The sequence below is a fragment of the Populus alba genome, chromosome 10 (assembly GCF_005239225.2).
Source record: "Populus alba chromosome 10, ASM523922v2, whole genome shotgun sequence".
Classification (NCBI taxonomy): domain Eukaryota; kingdom Viridiplantae; phylum Streptophyta; class Magnoliopsida; order Malpighiales; family Salicaceae; genus Populus; species Populus alba.
The window spans coordinates 11513371-11529822 of record NC_133293.1 but is presented as its reverse complement, the minus strand read 5'-3'; the positions used below and the strand labels follow the sequence as shown (position 1 = coordinate 11529822).

The window sequence follows — 16452 nt, the reverse complement described above, 5'->3', positions numbered from 1 at the left end:
ACAATTGAACAAAAAACAAATAAAATGTATGCTGGTGGGATCAAATGTTTGGATGCAAGGAAAGGAGAAGAGAGGAGAATGATGAGCTTGAAGAAAAATCAACACAACATAAAACCCAAAGTCCTGTCCCACCTTAATATATTTTTTTCTCACCCCCCAAGTTAATATTGCAATTGAAATGACAATATCCTGCAGATTTATCAGTACTGTGCGTGGGGGTCCTTTTTCTCAAGACTTCCTGCGATTCAATAAAATAAATATTAAATTTGTATTTTTTAAAAAATTTAATTTTTTTTATATTTTTAAATTTTTTTTAATATTGTTGATTTTAAAAATAATTTAAAAAAATAAAAAAAATATTATTTAAATATATTTTTTAACAAAAAACAATTTAAATCACAACTATTATAATACTCTCAAAAAAAAGCCTAAAATGTTAAAAAAAAAAAATACGATAATATTTTTTAAGAAATGAACTAAGTACCCTGAAAATGTTTTGAATACAAAAAGAAACTTGATTTATGGCAATCATTTTCGAGTATGGTAAAATAACCTTATTAATTTTACGATGCTTCTAGCCGTAATCAAACTCCTACGCTCAATTTTTAATTTCGCACAGGCATGCTCTAGTTTTTTTGGATGGACATGGTTACAATTTCCCTGGTGCCTCATTCACTCTAGGTTAAATAAAATGCTTTGCAGTTACTTTTTTTTTACCACGATAATTATCAAAACAATTTTAAAAAAAACGTGTCTCCTTGAGAAATTTGCTAGACCCGCCCTCTACGGACCGGGGCCTCTCACGAAAATTCCAAATTAGGTGAAGACATGGAGACCAGCTAGAGCTGGTCATGGATCGAGGACTCGAGACTGGTGATAGAGCTCAGCCCAGTCGCTTTACAAGCAGGCAAAATAACGGCCCTAAACTTCTTGGGCTTTTCTCCATCCTGATGATGATTTATCTAACGGAGTAAAGCCTCACACAATTTTCAACTATCATCAAAATTCCTTCTCTCTTTTAAGAAATATAATATCCAGTTTCCTAACTAGAATTACACAAATACCCCCACGTATCCCGGGAGCCAGGAGCATCCGGATTTCGGAGGGACAGAAGAGTATTTTCAACAACTACTTCATAAATTCCAAAATATAATCGGATTGTATAAAAAAACATAAATAATAGTAAGTGAAACAATACTAAAACACTTGAAGAAACCCTCTCGCATTCTCCTTCCCCTGCTACCCCCCCCTCTCTATAACTGAATGGAAGCTTGAAGATCACTGGAGATTAATTCCTTCTCTGTCTATGTGATTGATTAATCTAATTAGGGTTTTGGATTGGTAATGTGAATGGAGAGAATGTTATCTGAGAATGATGAGCAGAGTATGGTGTCTTCCTTCCTCGAGATCGCCGCTGGCCAAACTGCCGAGACTGCCCGTCAGTTCTTGCAGGTTTTCCATCAATTACATCTCTCCCTTACTTTTTTAGCTGTAGACTGAATCTGTGATTTTTTTTTTAATATATATATATATTTAGCTTAACAAGCAGTGCGTTCTGGTTAAGGTTAAAACATACATACATACATATATATGTATATATATGTATGTATATATATTAAGAATGGAGTGGTTTTTGCTGCCATTCATTCGGAACAGCAAAAGCATGTTTTTTGATGCTCAAACTTTGTAACTTTGATGATTTAGAGCTTGTGCTGACCTACTTTAACAAGTTGTTCGACTGGTTTTAGTTGTCCAGTTTTCTGCATTGGGGGATTTTATAACTAAATCATTTTAAATCACGCCATGGTCTGAATATTAATGCTGCTATACAATCTTGGATGTGAAGTGTTGTTCTTATATTAAATTTGATTGTTGGTGGAATATTGGGGGTGGAACAGGCCACAAGCTGGAAGCTTGAAGATGCTATTCAGTTGTTCTATGTAGGCAATGAAGGTGGGGCTGTTGCATCTGCTTCACATCCTCCGCCAACTGAAACCTGGCCGGAAGTACTTGAAAGGCATGTCAGGGGCATGCTTTATTTTCTGACGTGTTTAGGAATCTAGTTGTTTCATTTCTTTCATTTCTTTTTACTTTAATATTGATTTGGCGGTGACAAATTAATTCAGTGGATTGAAGGACTTGGAAAATGAAAAGGTTGGACAAAGTGACGGAGAAGAAGTACGTGCTCCTTTACCTGTTGTGAGGGATACCCTTTATGATGATGCAATGTTATATGGGTATGTTATCTATGTATGTCCACATGTTGTGTTTCTCTAAGCTTCTTTAGCTGCACTCCTTAGTAATTTGGAGCATGTTATTTAAATGCCAATAAACATGCTCACTGCCCCCCTTGTCTTTCAGTTTCTGTTTATTTCATCTGGAATTATTTCTTTTTTCTTGTAATGGCTACTTGTTGTTCACAAAATCTAGAGCATCAAGGACAGGATACCCGCCACATGAAGCCAGTTCATTGATTGCATTCCGCAACTTTGATGAGGAAATGAAACATCCTGGTGTGTGGGAATCAGATCAAGGTTCTACATCCACGACAGATAACAGTCGAGACAATCTTGCTTCTTTATATCGACCTCCTTTTCATCTGATGTTCCATGGATCATTTGAAAAGGTGAAGGGATTGTCTTTGAGTCTTTTGCTTCATGATTTAAGTGAAATTATTTATCATTTAGTTTTAATAGCTAGTTAATTGTGCTGGCTTACATGGTGCTGTTTGTGTTGAAGTATCAGGGATTTCGTATGATTTTGTTGCAACAAATGCTGCAGCCAAGTGCATTTTTTCTGTACTTTGCAATCAAGGGACTAAGAAACTAGATTATAAGTCGATTTTACATTTTCTTTAGTTTTGGACTTAGAAGTCCTTTTATTTTTCTTTTTAGGAGTTAAGATTTTTGTTTCTTGATTTGAATTTATTTTGAGTTTAAACAAATTCATCATAATAGTCTGATAGGTATCTGAATCCCTAATGATCTCTTTATAAGTCTTCCTGTATCTCTGTAGTTTAAAATTAAGAAAACTTAGATTTTATTAAGAAATACATTTAATACAAGTGGAAGCTTCACTTCACTATGATTGGAACAACTCTGACCTTTATACACCAAAGCACAAAGTTTAAGGTATATCACACTAGAACTTTATGCTCACAATTGGTCATCTTTTTAAGCTGTAACTTTATGCGCAATGAACTTCCTTGACATTTTATTGAAGTTTGGGATGGAAAACAAGGGAAGTAAAGAGAGAGGATAAACAGGAATATTATCTTTTCCATCAAGAAAATAAATGAATACTTTGCAGATTATATATGACGGTTTGCCACTTATCTAGATGGTGAAAGCAATATGGTGTTCGTGGTGGGAATCTTAGCAATTTCTTTTTATAAGAACTTTCTCTGGTTTTCCCTGGATGGTTTCTTTCCATTTCTTGAACTGTAGGCCAAGAGGAAGACCTGTTTGTAGTGAAGATTGCGTTGGATCAGCCATTGCTGTAGTTGGAGAATGACCAAGTATTAAGTGCTAACTGGTTTGTGCCTGTATGTCTTGTGTGATCCTCATTGGTGGCGTTAATTTGGCCTTGGATTCTTGTCTATCTGGTTCCATATCAATTTTTGATCTGCAACCTTAATACATGTGAATGTTTTATCTCATATCATTTGTTGTTTTACTATTTGATTGGAAATTCTGTTATTTTGAGATCCAGGCAAAAGGAGCTGCTTCTGTTCAGGACAAATGGCTTCTAGTGAACTTGCAATCCACAAAGGAGTTCAGCTCACATATGGTAGCTTTTGAGTAATTCTGCAACCTGCATAAGAAATGTTCCATTATGTTTAATCTTGAATCTTGCTTTTGATGCTGTAAATATTGTCTTCTGAAGTTAAACCGGGATACATGGGCAAATGAAGCTGTTGCTCAAACAATCAGTACTAATTTTATCTTTTGGCAGGTGAGTATCATGCTTTAACGGGCTCAAGTGCCAAAAACAATTTCTTTCCCAGTGCTATGAAATTATCCCTGTGTGTATAACTGCCATGACACAATAACATTTACTAAAACCATGACTGAAATTGATTTAAAAATTCAACTATATCTTTATCATGCGCCTGTCCATGTGATTGCAAAAAGATGTATTATCCAACTTATTAGATTCCATTGATAGGAGGCATCTGCCTTGTTGATTTTGCTGACTCCCCTCCCTCCCTCCTTCTCTATGTCTGTGTGCATGTGTGTTTTGAGTTATTAGATTATTAGGAGGAAGGAAAGTGAGGGCAAGCTATTCCCTAAGAAGACCCTGTTAGAAGGGAAATACTATTGATTAAATTGATCCAAGGTAACAGGAAAAGGAAAAGAAGCGTGTTCTCAGGTATTGATGTGATATATGTTATTGTCAGGATATATGAATTCTTCGGAATCATTAAAATATGACGTTGATGATTTCATAAATCAAACCTAATTTCATTCCTAACATGAAATTATGTGAAGGTTAAAATTCACCACTCTGATTTAAGGTAGGACTGTTTAACAGATGATGATCCTTGCATTCCTTCTATCTCAAATGATATTTGATTAATGAAAGGATTCATAAAAGGAAAGACATTTAGCGATGAACGTAGAAATAGAATTATTGAGTACTTTGCATGAAGCACTTGATGAAATTCCACTAATGTCTCATGTACAAGTGTTGCAATAGGTACTAGTATTCTGTTTTTCATCAGTTACAGTATATATTGATGTCGAGTCACAATATTTGGAAATATGAATCATTTTCTTTTATTCTATTAAAATCTAGATTGATGGTTAGCACTCATCTTTTTCATTATGGTTCATCGACACAGGTATATGATGATACAAGTGAGGGACGGAAAGTTTGCACTTATTACAAATTGGATTCTATACCAGTAGTCCTTATAATAGACCCAATCACAGGACAAAAGATGCACTCATGGGTTGGAATGGTGCAGCCTGAGAGTTTGCTAGAGGTGCGTGCTTTGTGTGTATTTTTATACTTTCTCTGCTCTGTCCTGTAGAAAAATTGTTGATGGAAGCATGGAACTTCGCACTTTAAAATTTAATCCTACTTTCAATTTGTTGCTTTGCTGATATAAGGAGACATATGTTCAACCTTATAGGATCTAGTACCATTTATGGATGGCGGTCCAAGGGATCATCACAAAACCCTATCTCATAAACGTCAAAGGGGTAGTACTCTGACTCCACCAAAAAGCAAAGGTCAGTTTTGCATGCTACGTTCTTAAATATGTGATGTTAAATTAGTTGAAATGGGATAATTGTAGATGAGTTATCTTATACATGAAAACTAATTCTTGTACCATCCATAGTGTTCCATTTCCAATATTTGATAAATCTTAGTATTTAACTGCAATGTCCTTGGTGAAATTAACTATTGTGATAATTGTTGAATGACCAATGGTAGTGTGTTTGATGATAACGAGCTGTGGTGGAAGTGATAGGATGTGAGTTATAATCTAATTTCATGGCATGTGATATAAAAAACAAAGATTTGAAGTAGAGTTTATAACTAAGCTCAATGCTTTTGTAAAAAGGAACCTTCTCTCATAAAATGGTGTTTTGGGTAGCTAAAATTTGTATTTGAGAATTCAGGCTGCACGAGTGCATCTTGGTCTAGTTCTTCACATTTTGATTTTTGTTGCTAATCACCCAAATGCAGTGGATGAATATTTCTTTTTACGTTCCACTACAAGTTCCACTACAAGTTAAATATAAATGTGTGCGCTTCACTGGATTTTTCTCAAACTAATGCATTTTATGCGGTTCAATCTTAATGCTCCAATGTTTCTCAAGGCTCAAGCTGCTTCCTGATCCAATGTTTGTATTGTCGCTTATTTCATGCAAGCTTTAAGGACAGAAGTAATCAAACATGTCTAGGCAATTGAATGGATTTATTGGATGTAATAATATTCATAGAAATTTATGATACCTTAACATTTGGTGTAAATTCATTTCAGAACTTGAGTTTTTATTGACAAAAAAACTCAATAGATTCTAGAATTTTAAGTTTGAGGAGAAATGAGTTTTCATCTTTTCTTTCTTTTATGTATTTATTTAATTAAGATATCATTTTTTTCTTCTATCTTTAAATGTTACGGGGTATGTGCGAGTGCATGCATTTGTGTGTGTATTGTGTGCTTGTTTCTCAATTTGTGCATGTGTTTGGAGGTGTGCTGCTGTGGCTGTGTTGTGATCCTTCATCCGCTTTATGACGGTTGGTTCATTGTGCCTGTTGCTCTGCTTATAACTATACAAAATTTTCAGCTCTAGTGTCTGCTTATGAAACTAAAGAAGAAGATGAGGAAGTGCTACGGGCATTAGCTGCTTCTATGGAGAGCATGAAAGACTCCAGTGTGATTGCTTCTAACAAAAAAGATATTGCTTCTAACGACAAATATGACACTAGTACTGCTAAGGGAGAAGAAAAATGTTCGACTAGGACGCCAACATATCCACCTCTGCCTGAAGAACCCAGCGGCGACAAGAGCCTCCTTTGCAGGGTTGGAATTCGTCTTCCTGATGGACGCAGAGTCCAAAGAAATTTCCTAAAAACTGATCCAATACGGGTGAGAACCTTATTTTATTTGTATTTTGGCTACCCATTTTGTCTTTTTATCCGTTATCTGCTCTTATCTATATGCTTATGTAGCAGTTGGTCTAGCAAAAACAACTCTTGCCTAAAGCTATGGCATACTGCAATTTTTTTTGCAATTGACTTATTCTTGATTAGACCTAAAGCACACTTCCTAATTGCCTTTATTATTTTGAATCGCAATTACCTGGAACTAGACTATTTTGGTGTTACTAGCCAGCCTATCTCTATTGGTTAGACGAGTGCGTTGTGTTGAATTGGCCAGGTCTTCAATTAGACCTGGAACCCAACTATACTCATTTGACTCAATCAGGTCATCAATTAGACTTGGAACCGAACTAAGCTCCATTGACTCAATTAGGTTTGTGTGACCTGGCATAAATCTATCCAAACTGGATTTCATTTTAAAGGAAAATAGAATGTAGGCTCAAAAAAAAGATGAAAACAAGGTCTTCCATTCTCCACCTCATGGTATATTATATACTAGCTATTTGACCCCCTCTTCGCCGTAGGTTGTAATTTAAAAAAAAAAAAAAAAAACAGTTGGGTATTTAGGCTATGTCAATATGTTTTTTTATATGAAAAGTATAAATTGAAAAGTTTATGCAAGTATTTAATCAAATAAATAAAAAATTATCAATGTAAGGAACAAAAAAAAAAACCATTAACAATAACTAAAAAAAAACTGGAAAAATTGAGAGATATTTGTAGATCAAGTTATTTGATTTCATTTCGTAAAATGAGATCAATAATTTAATTCTTTAAGTTTTTGAGTTGGGTTTTTCCTCTTCAGCTGCTATGGTCGTTCTGCTATTCTCAACTAGAAGAAGCTGGGACAAAGCTGTTTTGTTTGAAAGAGGCAATTCCAGGAGCAAAGCGTCTGGATTATGATAGTACAATGACCTTTGGGGACTCGGGGTTGGCCAACTCTATGATCTCAGTTGCATGGGAGTGAAATCAAACTTCAGCAACTTGGATTCCTGCTTTCAAGACTTTTGGTTGGGAGTTTCATGCATGTTTATTCCCTTTGACCTGTCTGGAAAGTTGTCGTTTTGAAGCCATCAAGTTCTATTGAACTTTATTTACTGGTACGTACTGTTATGTATGGGACAAGAATTTACAGTGTGTAATGCGACTGCTGCTCTTGTGGCTTCTGCAGAGAGATATTTAATATTTGATGGAAAGATGCAATTCAATGCACGACCCGTGAAGTTTTGACTAGGAAATAAATCACAAACATAAACCAGGGAGAGAAGACAAATTTCTGGATTTCGTTTTATCCTGCAGCGAGAGATCTAGGAACTGGCTGATTGTGCGAAACAAAATCACAAACCTGTTCATGTTAGTACCTATGATTTCCCGGGATAGCAACGTGATTTGAGTTGCTAATATACCTTTGGAGCTATCAGCTCTTTTTCTTTCTGGTTTGTTCATTGTTTTTCAATTCTTGTCGAGTATAGCTACTACAGAGGATCATCCTTTAACGAGCTTGGAATCCTTGTTTAGCTTTATTTCTGCCTTGGATGAGGGGAACGCAAAATCCCAGTTTAGTGATATCTGAAAATCCTTTCAAGAGCTTTGGTGTTTGATTACTTTTTTTTACATGTAATGTTTGATTACAAACACGATGTGCATATTGCCTATATTAGATTTTGTAGTGGTGATCGCATGGAAAGATTAATGCAACGGAATTACCTTCCTAACAAGGAAATACCAAAAATATTGCAGCAGCAAGTTTAAAAGGTCTCCAAAAGGATACTCCAACTGCGGAGACTTGAGATGATCAAAACAAGGAAAAACAAGTTTAAACGAGTTTGATAGTGGAGAAATCTTAACTTTGGTATAAAAAAAATTATTTGATCTAGTTCCTGTACATTTATTAAAGACTTACTTTTACAAGACTTGTAGTTTTGACGTGATATCCTAAAGGATACAAAAAACTGGCCAATGAGTTTCTTAAAGCACAAAAGTTGGATTAATTATAAATGAGTTTTTCAAAGAACAAAAGTTGCATCAATTATTTATGAAAAAAAAAAAAAAAAACAATTACATTGCATTGGATTTCATTCTCGATCCCGTTACGTAAACTTAATTAGATCATTATACTTGTTCAAGAAAAAAGGGGAAAAAAAAACAAAAAAAAATGTACATTTGTCACCTACCATGAATATTGCCTTAGCAATGAGTGCAAAGAATAACCCAAAAAAAGAGAAGAAATACAAGTGTAATCAATCGCATAATCTATGTTACTTTGCCTCAAAGCTGTCTTGCAACCATTTGGCTTGGATATCCAGTCCAGCATCCCTCAATGCATTCGTAGCGGATCTATGAAGCCTCTCGTCTATTGGTGTTCCTTCAGATTTCATGTCCCTTAAAAGCTTCACCAACTCATCAATCCGACTAATTTTGGAGAAAACTCCAGCCATAATTCCTGCCATTGCCCCGTCAATCACACCTCCATTAAACCTGTACTCATGGTAGTACCTCACGCACATCTCGTACTCCTTGGACTTGTTATAAGCACTTATAACACTGCTGTAAGTCACTTTATCTGGTGTCACTTTCCTTCTCTTCATTTCCTTCCATAGCTTCTCCACCTGCCTTAAATTCTTGGCTCTCCCATGCATGTCCAACAAAGAATTGTATATCCATACATTTGGCTCACAACCTTTTAGTTTCATCTTTGCTACAAGCCTCATTGCATCTCTTGCCCTACCGGTCTTCCCATACATTGAGATCATGCTAGAGTATGCCACAACACATTTGTCAAACCCCTTTTCCTCCATCTCAGAAAACACCATTTCAGCTTTAGAATAAAGCCCAGCTCGGCAATAGGCATTTATTGCACAAGCATATGTCACTTGTCCTGGCTCACAACCATCATATTTCAACTCCTCATACACCTTAACAGCTGCACTGAACCCTCTCCTTTTGGAAAAGCCATTGACAATTGCACAGAAAATGCAATCAGACACCTTCAGATTAGCAGTACCCTTCATTACCTTGACAATCTCAATTGTCTTCTCCATTTTCCCTTCTTCTATATACATCAAAACAAGCCTCAAAACAATTTCAGGATCCCTTAACATTCTCTTCTCTTGAGCTTCTTTGAACAGCTCTTCGGCGACCTCTACTTCTCGAATATTTGCAAATGAACAGATTAAGGAAGAGTAAATTGAAGAGTCCTCCAAAATCCCTTTCTTTCTCATGTCTCTAGAGTATTCAAGAGCTTGAAAAGCTTGGCCTGATCTCCCCAATGACAAACATAATATCTTGTATATTTGTCTTAAAATCATTGGTTTTGAATCCAGCTTTCTACTTTCAAACTCCTTAAACAATGCAACAACTTTCTCTGCGTCACCTAATTTATAATAGGCCTTCATTATCTGACAATAACACCTAGAATCCAAAGGAATGCCTGCTAATATCATCTTTTCGTGTACAGAGATTGTGCTACCATACATATGTAGCTTATTATACCCTTTCATTGCTGAATCAAAAGCCAAAACAGCAATTTTACTATCAGATTTAAAATTTTCAAGTAAATTCTCTACAATCTTGAATCTTCTAGCTCTAATGCAACTACTAACCAGAGTTGAAAAAGTAAAACTATCTGGGAACACATTGTATTTTTTAAAGTCATCAGCCACCGACAAAACCAAACCCCATTTATCTGATTGAATCAAGTACCTTATTAGAAGCTTTAGCACTGGTCTTTGTGGCCTAAATTCTGGCTTTTCTTTTGCTTTCTTATAGTACTCGTATGCTAGTTCTTCAGAATTGGGATCTTGAAGAACCCCACATAAAAAATCATTTAACTTGTCTGGATGATCTGGAATTGGATAGCTTTGGGTATCTTCAAGTTTCAAGTCCAGTTGGGTGACAGGAAAATTCGTGGATATCGGCTCTTCTTCTAGGATAGGGGATGGACAGCTAGAGGAAGAATTCACGTGACAAACAGGAATATTGAAGCACGGGAGAGGGAAAAGGTGAAGGGTTTTGCATGTTTGAGGGAAGATAATCTTGTGGGGCTTTCTGCAAGAGTTAATGGAAGGTGCTGACCAGTCTGGAGAACTGGAAATGGCCATTGGAAATGAGGTCTTGGACTGTTGAGGGCCATGAATGATAAATTATAATTTAGATTCTCCATTCCCCATCTGGAACTCGCGTTATCCTCCGGTGGATTTTTTCTCGTCCATTTCCGGATCGTGCGAGCCACTAAAGACGTGCCACGTGGAAGATTGCGGATATAAAAGATAACGTGCTCTAAGAGTAGCCACGTTGCGTAAGTCCAAATTCAAGTCTTACTTTAGACATTCCAAAGTGCTGGCATGCTACCGCTATGCTTGGGGTTGGGCCCTCCAATTTTTGTTCCCTGTCGCCTTGTTCATAAATAAGTAAAATTGGACACTTTAAGCATTGCATTTTGTGATATTAACAAGAGCCGAGGAGAGAACACTGACTCTAGATTCAGAGAATTCATTGCAATAGTATAATAATGACTTTATACTTCACGTTAAAAAATTGACATTAAAGATTTTTTTATAAAGAGCATTAGTTATTATCAAATTAATCAAAAGAAATTTTCTTTTTCAAAATTCCAGTTAAACAATGAAAATATAAAAAAATTAAAATTAGCTTTCAAGGGGTTTTTTGTTTTTTCCAAAAAGGCTTTTTACTATTATCTTAGGGCTATCAAATTTTTTCATAAATAAAATAAATAAAAATAAAAAAAGCACATACACGTGCCAACATGTGAGAAACATATCCTTTGAATGATGTGTGTTACACCTTCAATAATAATAATAAAAAAATATCCTCTCACCATGTGTCTTTTGAAGCATTGTTACGTCCTCTACTTTTTGAGATGGCTCATTTTAATATTGGATGGTTATTTTGTCGCTGATTAGACAATTTTTTTCCCTTTATTTTCTCTTCTCTTCCAAAACATTGACAGTTTTGTCTTTTTTTATTCTTGATATTTTAAATTCAGTTATTATTTTTTTTAATTTCTAGTTTTTGTTCTTGATTCTTTTATAAATATTTTATTTATTTTCAATCATTCTAAAATCTTAATTTGTCATATATTATATTTTCTTATTTATTCCTGATTCTTTTGAATTTTAATTTTTTTTTATTTTTTATAAAAAAATTTATTTGTTTTCAATTTCCATTAACCTTTATTTTTTTTTAGGATTTTTTTGCTAAGTTTATTTTTCTTTTTAATTCCAATCTTCAATCAAATATAAAATTTATCTAGTCTATTAATTTTTATTCTTGTTTTTTTCAATTTTTTTAGCTCTTTTTTCTAAATGAATTTTTCTTTTTAATCTCATACTTCAGTAAAATATAAAATATATTTTATACTGCAACTTTGTTTTATCATTCCGTATTTATTTTGTTAAATTGAGTCATATTTGTTTTTTGAAAAAATATTTTTTTCCAAGTTATTATAATTTTTTCTTAAGATATTTAATCCATCTAATATCATTATTTATTTTTTTATAATATAATTAAAATAAATCAAATTATTTAACCTAATTGAGCCTAAAATCCGAGTCATAATTTTTTTTTATAAAAAAAATACATGCTTATGCACTTGAACATTTTGTTTTATGAGAAAAAATAATACAACCTTATACTGAAGCGCGAGCACCAAAACTAATTTAATACAAACATGCTAGCCACCACACTTACTAACTTTGATATGCAATGGTTAAGGTATAGTTTAAAAATAAATGTAGATAAAAGTGAAAAAAAATGAATAGATTACTGAATACTCAGTGTAATCCTCCTCCTCCTATTATTATTATTATTATTATTATTCACTGTAATCCTCCTATCTATATATCGTATTGTGCTAGTTTGGAATACTTTCTAGTATTTATTATTATCCTCAAGAATACTTGATATCTCAATCCATTTAAGACAGGAATACTGAAATTATACTTCAAATTACTTTTTTGACGATCTCAAACTCCTTTCATGCTACACTTTTTCTATTTAAATAAACCATTCCCACATAATTAAAATTACTGATTGATTGAAATGAATTCTTTAATAAAATTTAAATCATTACTATGAATTTCTCTCACGTAGAAGGCAAGAATAATGAACTTAAAATAATTTGGGCTGGACGCTGCTTTTCTATACAAGTCCAGCCCAATTTTATTAGCAAAGTCATTCGCCGCACAAGTCCGCCTCTATATTCACATCGGCCGAGTCTTCTGGCTAATAATAGCTTTGAACTCTCTCCCTGGCTCTGCTCCTGATGGGCGGCCATTGCCTGGACAGTGTGATTGGTTAGAAGCATCCCCAGCGCTGTTTTTCACCCCCTGGTATTTCTCTTTCAATTCGGTATTTTTTTTTTGTTGAAACTGAACAAGGAAATCAAAAGTTTGCAATGGTTCCTCTTCTTACCTGTCCCCTTATAGTCATAATCTAAACCCTCAAAATGAGGAAATTTCCTGCATGTTTATCTGCTTTCAAAATAAATCACCGTTCTTTGTCTTTCTACAGAAATGTTAGCCCTTCGTTTTCTCTTATTCCAAAAATCTTAAATTCGCCCACCCTATCATTTCCCTTTGCTTTCTTGCCTGCTAATGTTACTCCTATGTGCTCATATTGCTCTCAAGTTGCCCCATTAGAACAGACATTCGAGAGGAGCGGTAGAAATCGTGCTAGAGAGTGTGATGTTGATAAAATCTGCGAAACTATAATGGGCAGCTCTAGTTTCTCGAATTGTAATCATAATGATCATAATTTGGAGAAAACCCTTGACCAACTTGGGTTAGAGCTGACTACTGACCTGGTCCTTAAAGTTCTTGGTAGGCTTCATTTTGAGGAAAAAACTTCGTTCAGATTCTTTATGTGGGCAGGGCATCAAAAGAATTATTCCCACGAGCCTTGTGCTTATAACGAAATGATTGATATTTTGACTAGTACGAAATATAAGGCGAAGCAGTTTCGAATAGTCTGCGATATGCTTGATTACATGAAGAGGAGTAACAAGAATGTTGTTCCTGTTGAGGTTTTGTTAACCATTTTGAGGAATTATACAGAGAAGTATCTGACCCGTGTTCAGAAATTTGCCAAGAAGAGGAGGATAAGGGTGAAGACGCAGCCAGAAATCAATGCCTTTAACTTGTTGTTGGATGCTTTATGCAAGTGTTGTTTGGCTGAGGATGCTGAAGCATTGTTTAAGAGGGTGAAGAACAAGGTTAAGCCTGATGCTAACACTTATAATGTAATGTTTTTTGGCTGGTGTAGAGTTAAAAATCCGACTAGAGGAATGAAGGTTTTGGAGGAAATGATCCAACTTGGTCACACCCCTGATAGTTTCACATACATTACTGCCATCGATGTATTTTGCAGAGCAGGGATGGTGAACGAGGCAGCTGAACTTTTTGAGTTCATGAGAACGAAAGGTTCAACTATGTCATCGCCCACAGCAAAAACTTATGCAATCATGATTGGGGCTCTGGTACAGAATAATAGAATGGACGAGTGCTTTAAGCTTCTAGAGGATATGATAAACAGCGGTTGCCTCCCTGATGTTTCAACATTCAAAGAATTGATCGAAGGGATGTGTTCGGCTGGGAAGATTGATGAAGCTTACAGATTTTTGCAAGAAATGGAAAACAAAGGTTATCCTCCTGATATAGTTACTTATAACTGCTTTCTCAAGGTCCTCTGTGAGAATAAAAATAGTGAAGAAGCACTTAGGCTTTATGAAAGAATGATTGAAGCCGGTTGCTTTCCTAGTGTGCAGACTCATAATATGCTGATTTCAATGTTTTTTGAGATGGGTGATCCTGATGGGGCATTCGAGACTTGGTATGAGATGGATAAGAGAGGCTGTGCACAGGATGTAGATACTTATATTGTGATGATCGATGGGCTTTTTGGTTGCAATAAAGTAGAGGATGCATGCTTTCTGATAGAAGATATCGTGAACAAGGGAATGAAATTGCCATATCAGAAGTTTGACTCTTTTCTGATGCAGCTTTCAGTGATCGGTAATATCCGAGCCATCCACAGACTCTCAGAGCACATGAGGACGTTTCATAATCCTTCTATGGCAAGACGTTTTGTACAAAATCAAAAGAGAAAAAGCATGAGCGTTAGAGGGAGGTGAGACGATATGAAAGTGATCATTGCTTTCAGAATAAGATGGTTTGTCGCATGTATGCTTCTTTATCACTTTGTCCCTATCTAATGGTGTATGTTTTATTCAATGAAAGGCCATCCATATTTTTCCTCTTTTCCTGTAAGTTTATGCAGTAAAATATCGCTTCTTTATCTCTCCTTGTCCATGTCCATGTCATCGTAGCTTCATCTTGAACTGTCACTTTACATTTCATCCCCATTAAACATGGCGAACTTCAATGGCCAGGTATCTCCCATGTTTAGCGCCTTGATATCGTGCAATCGAACAGGAATTGCTCTTAACTCAGTTGAACTTGCTAAATTTTCTTGCATTGTTAACGTCAATGCCCGACCCACTGCAGTATCTCGTAATCTCTGTGTACAAATCTTTTGGTTGACCTTCATTTCATTCAGGGCAAATTATTTGCATGTTGATTATAAAGAGTCCACGAATGATATTATGTGAGGCCTAAGCTGCGCGACCACAGAGCCTTGCACCACAACTTCAGATGCTAACACACACTTCCATAGTAGTCAAACCTGGAATTTACCTGAACAGCATCAATCTACCAACACCGTAACACATTTCTCCTCTTTTGGAGATCAATAGTCAAATCTCAGACCAGCAGCCTCTCGAAATAAAATAAAATAAAACCCTTCAGAAAGGGATTTAAGTCTTCGAGATAGCTCTCCAAGGAAGTAACTTTTCCCCTCCTTGTAGGGATCCTTGAATGGAAAATTGAAACTCTATTAAGAGATTTCACTTCAAAATTACCAATATTATTATATTACATGCTCTCAATCTTGCATCATCATCCTCCACCTTCACCAACATGACATAATAACCTGAACGTAGTTGCAAATCCAACTTCCAATGATGCTCGTCTTTAACCAAGCCAACCGTCCAATAAATACTCTTCTCATGGAAAATCCAACCAAGATCTCACCAGACTATATTTATCCCTGGTTAACAGTAAAATCCCAGAGATTAGCAAAATTTGTAGAGAATGACTGAAACTCTGATGTGGAAGACAAAAGAGAAAAGTTTTCGTTCAGCTTATAGTGAAAAAAGAATAGTCCAGCTATAAACTGAACTCCAGCAGACTTGAATCTCCAAAAGGTCCACCAAAGTGTGGCCATTCCAAAGATTGGAGGTCTAAGCGCACCCATGGCATTGTCATTGTAAAGAACCAATGGAAAGCGTTTAGCCAACCTTTTCCCAAAGTAGCACGACACATACACTGCATAATTCTTGTGTAATGCTTGCAGGAATGAGTACACACAGATGAATAATCTCTATATATAACCCAGCCAGCCACATGCATAACATTTGTTCATTCTAAAATTCAATGGCAAAAAAAGCAAGTCAAAAGAATCCACAATTCATTGCCACACGCAGAAACACCCTTCAGATCAAAGTGAAGTAATCCAGGAAGAAGCAGAACAAAAAATGAAACTTGTCCTCGATAAAGACAATTATATTAATTAACTGAAAAGAATTCCAAAAGCAAGATGGAGAACACAAGTTATCCTCGAAAACGTGAAAGTAAAAGCAATATCATAAAATAGCAGCCCAATCCCGCTGAATGATTCCAAGCAAACTTCTCTAAAAGCATACAAATCATAATGCTACAAAAAAGAAATGAAAACTACCTATCCACAACATTATCTCAG

At 35.4% G+C, this 16452-nt stretch overlaps 3 protein-coding genes across 4 annotated transcripts; 2 read left to right on the top strand and 1 right to left on the bottom strand.

The window, feature by feature from the left end:
- Window positions 1–1191: 1191 nt before the first annotated feature.
- Window positions 1192–7830, top strand: LOC118046508 (plant UBX domain-containing protein 7). Its single transcript, XM_035055440.2, has 10 exons — window positions 1192–1452; window positions 1899–2017; window positions 2127–2237; window positions 2431–2626; window positions 3712–3789; window positions 3886–3954; window positions 4844–4987; window positions 5138–5237; window positions 6303–6604; window positions 7424–7830. Exons 1-10 carry the CDS (start codon window positions 1351–1353, stop codon window positions 7583–7585), a joined length of 1383 nt encoding a protein of 460 aa, XP_034911331.1. The 5' UTR covers window positions 1192–1350; the 3' UTR covers window positions 7586–7830.
- Window positions 7831–8660: 830 nt separating this feature from the next.
- On the bottom strand, window positions 8661–10781 carry LOC118046506 (pentatricopeptide repeat-containing protein At5g13770, chloroplastic). 2 transcript variants are annotated; one of them, XM_035055439.2, is made up of 2 exons: window positions 10321–10461; window positions 8661–10120 (listed from the first exon to the last, which is right to left on the bottom strand). In XM_035055439.2, exon 2 carries the CDS (start codon window positions 10116–10118, stop codon window positions 8877–8879), a length of 1242 nt encoding a protein of 413 aa, XP_034911330.1. In that variant the 5' UTR covers window positions 10119–10120; window positions 10321–10461; the 3' UTR covers window positions 8661–8876. The 2 variants fall into 2 exon arrangements, with proteins under 2 accessions (XP_034911330.1, XP_034911329.1); XM_035055438.2 differs by having other exon boundaries at window positions 8661–10781.
- A 2067-nt stretch (window positions 10782–12848) lies between these two features.
- LOC118046509 (pentatricopeptide repeat-containing protein At1g73400, mitochondrial) lies at window positions 12849–14893 on the top strand. Its single transcript, XM_035055441.2, has one exon. The coding sequence runs from the start codon at window positions 13085–13087 to the stop codon at window positions 14765–14767; it is 1683 nt and encodes a 560-aa protein (XP_034911332.1). The 5' UTR covers window positions 12849–13084; the 3' UTR covers window positions 14768–14893.
- Window positions 14894–16452: the final 1559 nt, after the last annotated feature.

What these genes read in the sequence shown, in the direction of transcription:
- LOC118046509 (XM_035055441.2), top strand. Translation starts at nt 13,085, where the DNA reads ATGAGGAAATTTCCTGCATGTTTATCTGCTTTCAAAATAAATCACCGT.
- LOC118046508 (XM_035055440.2), top strand. Translation starts at nt 1,351, where the DNA reads ATGGAGAGAATGTTATCTGAGAATGATGAGCAGAGTATGGTGTCTTCC. An exon ending in TGGCCGGAAGTACTTGAAAG is followed by an intron (nt 2,018 to 2,126) that starts GCATGTCAGGGG and finishes AAATTAATTCAG; the next exon opens with TGGATTGAAGGACTTGGAAA. An exon ending in TAAAAACTGATCCAATACGG is followed by an intron (nt 6,605 to 7,423) that starts GTGAGAACCTTA and finishes TTTCCTCTTCAG; the next exon opens with CTGCTATGGTCGTTCTGCTA.
- LOC118046506 (XM_035055438.2), bottom strand. Translation starts at nt 10,718, where the DNA reads ATGGCCATTTCCAGTTCTCCAGACTGGTCAGCACCTTCCATTAACTCT.